Source organism: Passer domesticus, chromosome 3 (genome assembly GCF_036417665.1).
Source record: "Passer domesticus isolate bPasDom1 chromosome 3, bPasDom1.hap1, whole genome shotgun sequence".
NCBI classification, from domain to species: Eukaryota; Metazoa; Chordata; class Aves; order Passeriformes; family Passeridae; genus Passer; species Passer domesticus.
The window spans coordinates 69,076,071-69,089,090 of NC_087476.1; the positions used below are offsets into that span (position 1 = coordinate 69,076,071).

General features: G+C 34.9%; 1 protein-coding gene across 6 annotated transcripts in view; it reads right to left on the bottom strand.

Annotated features, from left to right (window-relative positions):
- The window catches only part of RYR2 (ryanodine receptor 2), a 380,824-nt gene that overhangs the window by 137,224 nt on the left and 230,580 nt on the right, over nucleotides 1-13,020 (bottom strand). For all 6 annotated transcript variants that reach the window (XM_064413752.1, XM_064413749.1, XM_064413751.1 and 3 more), the window contains 3 exons: nucleotides 6,808-6,955; nucleotides 3,683-3,891; nucleotides 1,575-1,749 (listed from right to left, as the gene is read on the bottom strand). In XM_064413752.1, the coding sequence (XP_064269822.1) occupies nucleotides 1,575-1,749; nucleotides 3,683-3,891; nucleotides 6,808-6,955 (532 nt within the window). The remainder of the gene's footprint in view (nucleotides 1-1,574; nucleotides 1,750-3,682; nucleotides 3,892-6,807; nucleotides 6,956-13,020) is intronic.

Sequence of the window (13,020 nt, forward strand, 5' to 3'; positions counted from 1 at the left end):
ATAAAGTCTTTGACATGGTTACCAAAGCCTTCAGGCTCCATGTCAAGCCAGGAACTCCTTTAGCAGAGAGATCTGTTTCAATTTGGACCTGCAGCTAGAAACAAGCACCACCCTGCAAAAAGTACTACACTGTGATTTCATCAACTTGGAATAAATGCAACCTTCCCTGAGAATTTAATGGAATTTGAGTTTCTTTCAGAATCCCCTATTCCCCAATGGGAGTATACTAACTAATAACTGGAAAGCCACTAAAATTTAATGGCACCAAGATGATTTTTTGCATACAACACTAACAGCAAGCCAGTTCTCGTATCCCTTTTCATCATCATGCTACCACAGCATCTAAGGCAATCCAAAGGCGGTAAACTAACAGGCAGCAGTCCAGAAAATTAATGGCAACAATGTAATTTTAAATAAAATATTTCTGATTCCTAATGTATGGCAGAGGAAGGGAAAAAAAATCTCCCAAAGTACTCTGGAAAGTAAAATATTCCAAAATCCAGAAGAAAATAAAGTGGTTAAAATTCAAAGAGGGAATTGCCTAATTACGAAGTATGAAATCCATATTTCCCATGGCAATAGGGTAGGGATAAGTAACCCAACAGCAGCATATGGGTTTAAATTTAACTTTATTTCTCAGCTACAGCTGTATTGTTTAATAGATGTATAATATCTATGGCAGAATATATTTATCTAAAGGTAATGAAAGCTTAATTTTAAGCATTAACATAGTTCAGAAGTTTTAGGCAGTTAACTTACAATTTCTTACCCCTTTTCTGTTTCTTTCTGCACACAGATACACAATTAAAATTATAAACAAAAATACTTCTTTGGTGCAGAATCAATCTGCCACCTGACAGACCCTCACAATCTTTGCCATCTTTAGCAATCTCTTAGGTTATGTCTTGACAGTAAACTAGCACCTGCTTGTGGATGCTGAAACCTGCACCAAAACCCTGCAATAAGCACAAAACTCAATCTCATGGTTTAGAATTAAGCAGAATATTTTGGAGGATAGTTTTGTGTCAGCTGACTGGAACAAGCGTCATTTCTCCTCCCAGTGCTAAAACAAAACTTTAAAGATAGCGAGAAACTGGTAGTGAGTTTAAGCTAATTGGACAGACACTTACTATTATTTCAGTCCTTCATCTAGATAATTTCTGATGTCTTTGCCCCCCATGGCAGGGGGGTGGACTTGGTGCCTTCCAACTCAAACCATTCTATGATACATTCTATAATTCTATTACATCATATAGTGATCTACTGCAGGGAGGATGAAATATTATAAGTCATTAATCTCTCTCTTCAGACACATCCCTGAAAAACAGTTAAAGGGTCTCACAACAAAAGACAGCCACAAAGATCACTACAGAAAAACTCCTTCCTCATTGTCACACCCAGCAAATTCCCTTTCCAAAGGCTAATAGTAATCAAATAGAAAAAAGGATGAGACAGGGGAGGCAGGGTCAGGGATGAGAACAGGGAGATGAGAAACAAAAGAAACACATTGAAGTGAAGTCAAAGCAAAAAACAGGCAATAGCAAGTTAACAGCATGACGTATTACATTACTTACCATCAGCAACCTCAAAGTCCTTGAACGCGAGTTCTGAGCCTGAGTCATCAAGCAGGATTTCACCATTTAAGGTGAACATCATAGTGTGCTCATTCATGTCAACCATACATCCAACAACATCTCCTGCCAACCAAGAGCGGCCAAAATGCTCATTACCTTGATGCCACCGCTGTGCCTGAAATAATTAGAAGTATTTAAAAGAAAAATAGTGACAATGTATGTGTTCTTCTCATCTTCATTGGTAGAACTAATAATTAACTGCCTCAATTAGGATGGCATTAAAATTAACACTTTCACAGAATATCATTCCAAAACTGTGTCTGTGAGTACTCCAAGCTGACTCTGAATATGGAAATCCAGCAATTAACTTCTTGACAGCACCCCTCACTTCAGCATTATAAAACATTGCTAAGGGAGCTGACAGGGAAAATTGCTATTTCAACATTTTAGTAAAAAGTAAGAGTACGGTTTAGTTTTCTGCAGAAGCTCCATGAAAGACTTTTAATCACAATAATATGCTATCTATTACAATGTTTAATAGCTACTCCACAAACTGTTTTTAAGCAATTGCTTTTATTTACTTTAGCAGCCTAAAAATTCATTACTTGCAAACAATCTGTATTGTTTCCGTAAGTATAATTCTTAAACTATTTTGTGCAAAATAAATTAATCTTTCTCTCATATCAGATTTTGGAAGGAATAGAACTGTCTGTGAATGAGACAAGCACTGGGTTCTGATAGGTTCCAGAGTAGCTGAGGGCATGATTCCTCTGATGGACTTGCAAGTCAAAAACTGCAATGGCTTTCAATGGGGTCCTGGACTGGAGCTCGAATAAATGAATAATTAATTAATAGTTCTGTTAAGAACTACTGTAACCAAGTACAGGAATAAAAAAGTATTAACAACCAGTAACTGATACAATTCCTATTCAAGTATTTCATCACAAGTAGATGTTCATGTTCTGTATCCATCCAAGAAGTTGTACAAAACCAGTGAACCTTTCTTGATATCTTGAAGGTCAATTTTTTTTTTCCTAACCAAGGAAAGAACCCATTAAAACCAAACACAACAAAATAGCTTTGTGGATTGAGGCCTAAACATCAGACCCTAAGATTCAGAAGGCAACTACACAGCTATTCCAGTAAAAATAGAGGACTTGCATGGTTTACATAAAATATTTGCAAAAAAACTTTCCACTTCTCTTTTCAAGGCATCTTCTCATGCAATGCAGGATGGGACCAAAATAAATTCCCACAGCATAAATAAAATACATCTTGAAAACTTTATCTTACTGGGAATATGCAGGAATTCTGTTGATTTCTATTACATATTTTAACAGTAATAAGAAAATTAATTCCAATGCCAGATACAAAGAATAATTTGACAATGAGTCATCAGTAGCCTTAATAAGAATTAAGGTTCAGATAGCAGTTGCACTTGCCTTCATACTGAAATTGAAAATTTCAATGAGGCGCTCAATCTATTCTGAGGATAGTCAGTAAAATAAAGGTTTGCTTTCCTATATTTTATTTTTGTATTCCTATTTTTACTACTAGATTTAAATTGGTCATTCTTTTTGTGCAGAGTTAAATTTGAGCAAATCTTAGTGGTTCTATCATACTTCATTTAAGCTGTAAGGATTTCTAAGAAAACCTAGCTATACTCTTTGGAACTCTTACATTTTTACAAGTACATTGGATCAAAGTTTGCCTCAAACACTTACTGTTAATAATCTTAACCATATTTATTCCCTAATGACACATCTTATAGAGAGAATAACAGAGTAAAACTTTAAGGAATTATTCAAAGCTAATTACAGCTCTGTCAGTATTTTGAATTTGATTAAACCACTTTGGTTATCAATTCTTTATATTGTAGAAACATGTTAATTTGTTAAAAAAATTATAAAAATGCCAAACCTTGCTAATTAATTTTTCAGGTGACACTGATTCTAGTTATTGTGCCTAGGCCCTCAAAGACAAAGAAATAATGTCATGAAACATCAGTGAAAGCAGAGAAGGCAACTGAGGCAATGATACATAGAATGAGACACAAAAATTAGAATTTTTTCAGCCACTCATATCATTACAGATAAACACACACAAACCTTAAAGCCATCAAAAACAAAAGCTTCTTCATCTGAGCCAAGTTCCTGATCTGGCAGACAACCAGGCCTGGTCCAGCCAACTCTCATGTCTCCTGCAGTAACGGCCTCAAACTCAAAGTACCACTTCCCAGCCTTCACTGCGTACGTCTTTTCTGTGCGGAAGATCCTGAACTTTTCCATTATCCCACTGCACACATCCAGTCTTGTTGCTGTAAAGATTTAAAAAATAAAAATAAGTATAAGGGAACAAAAAAAGAAAAAAAATCAATGCAGAAAGTACTGTTTTCAACTACTGATAAGAAACAGTAAAAGCAAAAGGTAAAGGAATCCCTTTGAGCACAGACATGAAAAGAAGAATGTGCCTGCAGAACAGCCTTGTGGGGAAGTGTCCTTGCCCATTCTGGGAATAAGGATTTAAAAAAAAAAAAACACAAGAAACCAAGAAACAAAAAAAAAGACAAAGAAAGGAGAAGTTAGAAATATGAAAGCAGCTACAAAGTGATGACTCAAGGATCACTCTGATTCTTTTTCTCAGATTAGGGGGAAAAAAGGCCAAATGCATGGATCTTCTCCCACAAATTTGTAATGTATCAAATAAAGCCTGTGCAACGTTTGAAAAGTCAGCATTCCAGTCTAATTGCCACAATTCCTCTTCTCCCTGAGAGTGTTCTAAGATCAAATTTGTCTGCACCTATTTGCACCTGTTTGTTAGGCCATCCTAAAAACTTCTCCCGTCCTCTTCTATTTTCTCACACACATCAAGGTTCAAATTTCCAGTATCACCTAGGATAGCCTATAAAATCACATCCTTCAGAATTAACCATCATTTCTCATGCCTAACTTCAGTCACGTGAGGTTCATGAAGTTTCCTCTAAGCAACACATCTCTCTGCCACGTAATTCTTTATCAGTAAAATTTTCTCTTTTATAGTCTATGCAATTAATGCCTTAGAAACACCTTTGAAGACCCTCAGTACATCATCTATACAGATGAAGCACCACAAAGCAGGGTACCTGATAAATTGTTTTATTTTTGGATTCTGAGTAAAAAAATGCTTTCTGAAGTAAAATCAATTCCAAAAATGCAGCTGCTGTGGGAAACCAGTAAGTAAAAATAATTTAAAAAAACGTAAAAACCAATACTTAAGAACTGTGTAAAATTAATGTTTAAGATTGACTGGACATGCAGAACACCACTAGAGGGCTCTAAATCCCTTAATAACAGTATGAATTTTGGCTAATGAACCAGGATCCTTGTGACATGTTTTATGCATCTCCATAACTTGAGAAGCTCATAAACTCTAAAATCTAAATCTCCAAAATGACTAAAAAAATCTTTTGCCGAACACAATTCCAGCCTTTGCTCAAGGAAGACCAATTTGTGGGACACTGTTCTGCAGAACCTTTCCTCTGAGAATTTTGCAACAACCTTGATCACATCTTTCAGATGCAAGGATTGCACTAGTGTTCTTTACATTTCATTACTGACTCCATTCACAGAACCCGCTCAACAATCCCTGCATTCTAAGGAAAAAGAGAGTGGTTTTCAACAGTCCATTCCCAACGAAAGGCAGCAGTATGCACTGCTGGTTCTCAGAGCTGTAAATGAAAGAGAGGATCACTGTTGTTCAGCAGGATGTGGAAGACACTGAGGAAAAGGAGTGTGCTCGCTCCCCCTCTTGCCTACACCATTAGACAGCCCATATATTTTCACAAGAGGCAAAAGCCTCCTGTACCAGCCAACCCACCCTCTCAGAACCAAGCAGAAGTCATGCTCAGTCTTTCTCTGCAGCATCTGATTCCCAACAGTGGGAGAGGAAGAAATTCTAGGATTATGCAGCAGGGTTACCCAGTCTTGGCAGATTTAAGAGTGAGACCACAGCATTTTACCACCAACACAGTCCATTCCACTGAGGAACATTGTTCTACGTATTCAGCAATCCAGCCTTGCTACACATTCATGATCTCAGCAATGCCTCATATTTAAGTGTAATTTAATGACGATATCTCATAAAACCTAAGGATCAGATCATGCATGTGCTTTGGAAAAGAAATTCCAAATGATAGGTTCCCTGTGTACAATTTAGATGTCCCCTGCAGAAATGCTTTAATGAAGGTCAATGGCCTAAACAGGTCAAAACTTAACAACCACTATCACTATCATTATATGAAGGGGGAAAAATAAGATTTAGACACATTTCTCAAAATGTCCAAATTTTGCTGAGATTATAAAGATCCTAGTTTCAATTTTGATTATTCCATATTTCCTTATCTTTAAGTGAACTTCTGAAACAGAGTTGATAGGGGTTAGATCTATTTATTTTATTTGGACATTTTATCCTGATTTTTTGTACTTAGCATCATATATGCTGCAGTTATTGAGTTAGTTGTTGTGCACTTCCTTTAAAAATACGTTGTCATTAGTTCAGATTTTTTTTTCTGCTCTAGGGTGTCTCAAAACTGAAAATACTGCCCACAGTATCAATAAAACATTCAACCCAGCAATGATGGAAGTTCAAAGAAAACTTTGTAAAAAGTGAATTATAATTCACTTATTGTCTAATTCAACTTCCAAGAGCTGAGGAAGCCCAGGAAACTTAAAGGCTTTAACAAATTTAGTCTAATTATAGACTTGCAGGTTGATATTCACAGAAATTTAGTTTGCAATCATTCCTTTTAGAAAATTTCATCTTGTATCTTTAAGTGCTTAAATACAAGATTGTACACAAACTGTAGAATTCTTCATTATTTAAAGTTAAAATTTTAGGAATATAAAATTCACATCTACTGAGTTTACAGGGTTTTTTCCCTATTTTGTCTTGAAATAGTAATAAAGCATTAAATAAAAACTATTCCCAAATATTGTGTTGATTGGTTGAAATTTTAAATAATTGCTTTAAAATGTAAAAATGTTACATTTTGTAGATATTCATTTGAAGCCACAGAACAATGAAAGGAAACAAAAATGAAAGAAAGAAATTAAGATCTAAGAGAAGAGAAGATGGAGAAAAGCACCTATTATATTTGGAAACATCCCTACAAAATGTTTTATTGTACCAAAACATTCAGTAGCAGAGTAGAAAATTCAAACCTTTTTTTGAGGAAAAAAAAGCCAAAATTAATTACCATGATCTTGATCAGGAGCTTCCAGATTGTAACCATAGCCTAGAAGGGTGCGGACTGCTTCCCGAAGACTGTCTTTGTTGGACTTCTTCGTCCGATCATCCAAAAGAGCGTACGGAACAAGGCGAGGGTTTCGTCGGTTTTTTACATCCTGCATTAGTATGAAAAACCAGTTCAATTTCAGAAACTGTGGTTTATCTTACAGACAAGGTTATTCTTCAAGAGCAGCATAAAAATTACTGTTATACCAACTAAAATCATGTAACTTCAAATATGGCAAGAATCAAAGAAATTGCAATAGTGTAGAAAGTACAAGACTGAATTCACTTTAGAAAAGTGACGCATACAAATAAACAAAGCTCCGATTCTTTTACCTGATGCAAGTTTCTGTCAAATTTACTTAATATAGTAACAATACAAACCACAGAAATAACAGAAAAATCAAAATAATTATATTTCATACACTGTCTATGAAGCAGCCACTATAACAAGAATCGTGTTTCTAATCAAAGCTGACATTACTGTACCATAAATATACAAAATTCCCAAGTAATAAATGTGATAAAAACAAAAGAACAAAATACTACTAATAAAAAATAACGAATGTGTGCAACAGTAATCAATAAATTACAAAATAGATAATAAACACGTGCCTTATTATAACAACTATTTAAGACATGTATTTTTCAAAAATAAAGGGGTTTGCGAGAATATGATTCATGTGTTCCACGTGTAAAGTTTTTTCAATAGATAATTGAACTAACAACTCTCCAACTATAATTAAAATATTGGTAAGGTTTAATCTTTGAATTTTTGGTTTATTAGAAAACATTGATTAGGTTTTCCTCTACTGCAAAATGATCTTATTTGAAAGCAGTGTTTAACTGGATTGTTTAAGTGGGTAATCTAATGTTTAGTGACTAACAGAATTGTTTTCTTCTCTATATTTTCTTCTCACATCCAGTCAGAATTTGTTGGCAATGAGAGAAACCATGCAAAGAACTCTCCGTGTTTTTCCTAATATCTATATTTATTTTTAAAATTACAGACTTGACATAGCATATGAAGAATAGCTGCTGTTGAGAGACTTTTATTATTGGTTAGATTTATTAAGAAGTCCAAAATCAATGCCTATTATTTTAGAAGACAGTGAAAGTACCTTACTTCTTTTACAGGATTACAGTTCTAGTTTTAGGAACATATGTGGTTTCAATCCTATCTTTTCAAGAAGAGAAGAAATGGAACATCCATTTGGAAAAAATTCTCGCAAGCATCTTTTGTTACCCTTTAAATGCTCAGATACAAGACTAACTGTCTCTTGCTTTGTCATAGTGAGCAGACAATGAAAGGTCAGTTATAAACCAGTGCTTGATGAAATCTGGTCCTACAAAATACTCCTCTAGGAGAAGAAATATTAAGGCATTACCTACATGCTAAAAGGGCTAACAGAAAGATAAAGGTAATGCATTGCTGGTGACACAAATTACAAACCCATATCAGCTCTAATTATATTTTGTGGAAAGGACAGTGGCAGGACCAAAACTAATACCATTTGAGGGATCCACTTCCCCTATTTTTTCCAAATTCTTAAGCTGACATCCTGCTTTGTCCAATGTTTAACTTGGTAGATGTGAAAAAGCAAATGCTGAAGTAAATGTTATAAGAAATTATTTTTTTTATATAAGAGCATTCACATTAACATCTGAGGTCATGCAACACTACAAGTTTGATTATTTGTTATTGAAAGGACACAAAAAAGAGAAATCATTTCCTCTGAAGCACTCTACATCCAAAAACATTGTAAAATGCTGTCTTTAAAAATATGAAAGTTTGGAACAATAAATGTGTAACTTCTTATCCATGATATAATGTTAAACTAATGCATTTGTAGTTGCCATAGCAACCATGACACAAATTAACATAGACTGATAACAATGTATAAAATGAAATATAGTATAAGTGCTTTTAAAATTACTAAGCACAAAATGAGAGCAAGGAGAGAAAAAAAAGGAATAGAGAAATTCATTAAATTGGTATTAAACCAACTTAATTTTATAGATTTTTTTTTTCCTTGGATCTGATTTTATAACATTGTGACCTGTTTTCTAATAACATTGTGACCTTTTTCACCTATTCAAGGCTGTGGCTATATCTTTAAATTTGAATGTCAGAAAAGATTTTTTCTTTTAACAACTTTGTTCTTTTTTTCTTATTACACATCTATTTAAATTTTGAATGCGTTACTAATTTCTGAATTAAGCACTCTTATTGTTATATTCATCATAAGTTTTAGTACTAATGACCTTCTGCACCTCTCTGATTTAAGTGTAGACAATGATCCTGTACAGTGATTGAGCTTTGCACACTTGCAATCAAGTCAACAAGAAAACTGATTAGCTAAGAGTGGTAATTTTTACTGAGTACATTTCCAAGCAGTACAGAGACTGAATTGCTCTTACTCAATACAAAGATGTTATTGTAGACTGTTAAAATACGTTTTAACATTCACCCTAATTTTTTTAAGTTTTTTTGCCAGTTTTCCAGATTTGACAGTCTAATGATTCATCAGAAGACTGTCTGGTACAGAGTTTGTCTGGTAACTACTTCTTAACAGGCAAATGGTTTGAGCTGGGTAGCATACATGATATTTATACAATTCTTTTGTTTTGAATTCAGAACCTACCATATCACAGAAAAAAAAAAAAAGGAAAAAAACCCTGTGTATTTTATTACACAGCTTTGTCTTCATTTCATGTGACAAACATCCATTAATAATTCAGAATTTAATTTACTTTACTTAGGAAAACATTGCAACCATAAAAAGTTGGGATGCCTGGCAGAATGTGCCCTGGATGGAAGTGATAATGTTAAACGTCAGTGATATAGCACTGACCATGGAAAGTCAGTATTACTTTTCATAGTGACATGACAGATTTACATAGCAAATGATAGACAAACAATTATTTAAATGGGCACTCACAACTCACTTTTTTGTAGGGTATATAAGGATATCAATTAGGCAATAACTGGTCAACAATAGGCCAATTTAACTGCATAAATTTTTTAACCTACATGGAGCTCTTAAAAGCAAAAGAGCTACACACACCAAAAAAACATCAAGAAGCCTCTTAAAACTTCCGTGACAGGTAAAGAACACTGCTGCAAAGTAACTCCATGGAAACACATGGCAGATGTAAAGTGCATTCTTTTGTTCAACGAGTCTGTGATGTGTCTATAACTGATCTCAAGGCACTGGACCTACAACTGGTCTTGGAACTTGCACAGACAGATCTCACATAAGAATGAAACAAGGGATTTCCATAACGTCTACAGCAGCAGAGAAAACCATAGTGAAAGCTCTAAAAGAACCTATTAAGAGATGCAGTGTGTGTAATACAGTGTTGCCACATTTCTCTTCATAGAGAAAAGCACAGCATAATTCTTCCCAGGGATATTTCTGGGTTTCACATTCTTTGAACATCAGAGAAAGGGAAAACACAATTCTTATCATTTGCTGTGCCTGTGTTGTGCCAAAGTAGAATGCAATATGGAGATTGTTTACCCAGAGCAAGGGTGTTTTGTTTCTTTGGCCTATTAGGGCCAAGAGTGTGTATGTGTGTCGGACTGCCGGCTGACAGTCCCGGGATGGGTGCAGTGCTGTGCAGATGTGTGCAGAGTGAATGAATGGCAGATTCAGTCTAGATGTATGCAATATAGCATAATAAAGTAATTAATTAGCCTTCTGATAGGACAAAGATGCATCATTCTCTCCCCTTCACCTGGGGCACCCTTGCTTCACTAATACAGTTGAGTGCTTCAGCAGTAATCCAGTAACAAAAAACAAAGTGTCATATAAACTTCTAATAGACATCTGAAAATAATAATGTTGTTTTCAGAGTTATTAATGTTGTATTGCCAAGCTATGCACTCCTGGACCTTCCCAAATCTCCAAGAAGCTCAGGAACAGCACAGACCACTAAACTAAAGGGAACAAAAAGTCACCAGAAACATATGTAGGTAAGTGCTTAACAGAAAGATAAAAAAAGATTGACAAGTTAAAACACATAGTAGGAAGAGTGCAGGAAAAATATTATAATAATTACTTGGGAACACATATTTTGTGATTTAAAGTTTAAGAGCTGTACTGATACATATTTTGTGTGGTACTGAAATTATTTCGTTCTCATAAGCAAGGCTGTAAAACTACAACCACAAAACAAATGCATTCAGCACATGTCCAGTGAGACAGACATGCTGTTGTTTTCTCAGCTCCCTTTGCACCATTAGCAAACCCTCATTCCACAGCTGTGAATCGATTCCACTTGCTGTCAGATCTCCACCGACACCCAAGTTCCACACCTCTCGCTATCACAAAGATTTCTGTGCAATTTCCACAACAAATGCTACAGGGCAAGCTTGCCAGCAGTGCTGCCAGAAAACCAGCAAGCCACCATGTGTGTGTGCAGCACAGGCACTGCAAGCAGGATCATTTACCCGCACCATGCCTTTCATGCCTTGCTATCCAGAGGGCTAGCTTTTCCACACCTATCACAGCAGCTCATATTTAACCAGAAACCACGAAAATTAAAAATCATCTTATAGGGGAAAAGGAAAAGTACAATTCTAAATTAGTATTTACTAAAAAAGTAATTTTCAAAGTCCAGAGCATTAGAACCAGAAAGCACAACAAAGCAACGTTAATAATCCAAATGCACCCAACCAAAGAAGAGGTTGTATTCCTCACATGGAATACTAGCAGCTGAGTTCTAACCTTGCAATTATGTGTATCTTTAGTAATACATGTACAGCTTCTGCCATCTTCACTGAGGACTGCAGCCATACAGAATGCCTGGCAGAATGTGCCCTGACTATAAATGGAAGGAACTAATATAGCAGTATAAATCATGTAAAATGTCAAAGTGAGGTAACATAAGTGGTTTTTACAAGGATAAGATGCTAGCTTTATATATATTTAATGAAAAAATAAGCAACAACTTGATTTTTCCCACACATGCATATTTTACTCAGCCTGACTTTCCAGAATAATGCCTCTTCTGTATTGCAGCCTTAGGCAGCCTGAGAAGACCAACACCTAATCTTAATTAATGATGCCATATACTTTCCGTACATCTGCAAAAATAAGATCTTGACTTTAAAAGACCAAAATGTCTTGCATTTTTGGGCCAAAGAGAAGTAAGATTTTATATAATTGCTTAGGAATACCAGCTGACTATTCTAGGACAGGAACTTCAGAGCATCTTTTTTAATATGTTTTTCCCACAGTGGAAGGAAAATTTTAAATTGCCAATATTTACAAACAATTGTTAAAGCTGTGATATTTTAATTTTTTTTCTTTTTTCACTATAAATGGGATTTTTGATTGTTAGCTTTTCTAGCCAGAACACAATGGAGTATGAAGAAAAAGCAAGACAGCTTAATCAAAGGGTGTCAGGATATGTGGCAATGTATATAAGCAAAACGTGAAAGAATCTTTGCCTGTGATCTCCACAATCAGTGGGGAGACCTAGAAGTCATGTATTCAGGAAGAGGGATGAGGCAGGCAATGTACTATAAATTATATTCATTTGCTTTCTTATCTCTAAGCTTCACTCTTTTCTTTTCTGTCTTTCCCTTATTCATATGGATGTTGGGATTCTCCTGTATGCATAAAATCACATTTTTTTTAATGTCAAAAAAATACACTAAGTTCATGGATATGCCAAAATATACCCTAAGTTCATGGATAAACTTATATCAGTTTTGAATATTTTCCATTAAATTGTGAAGATTTAGTCACAAATACATGCTTTTATACTTCAATGTTTTTTTTCCATTAGCTTGTTATGAAAAATTCCTTAAAAGTAACCAAATGAAAAAACTCATGTAATTATGACAGGATTTAATATCAAAATCCATAAAGGTAAAAAAAAAAACCCAAAAAAACCCAAAAAAACCCCAAAACCAAACAAAAAAAAGAAACAAAACAAACAAACAAAAAATCCCCCTAAAAAAAAAAAAAAAAAAAAAAAAAAACAACCACAAAGTCTTCTCTCATAGCACAAATGTGATTATTTTAATTCACTTACAGCAAGGCTAAATTGCTTCTTTGCGAGGATCTAACTCCTGTATCTGTCCTTGTACATTTACCATTTCCCTAGTTCCAAGACCACCAACTTGCAGGTAATTCTGTTCTCCCTTAAAGGGACACTGTCAAGT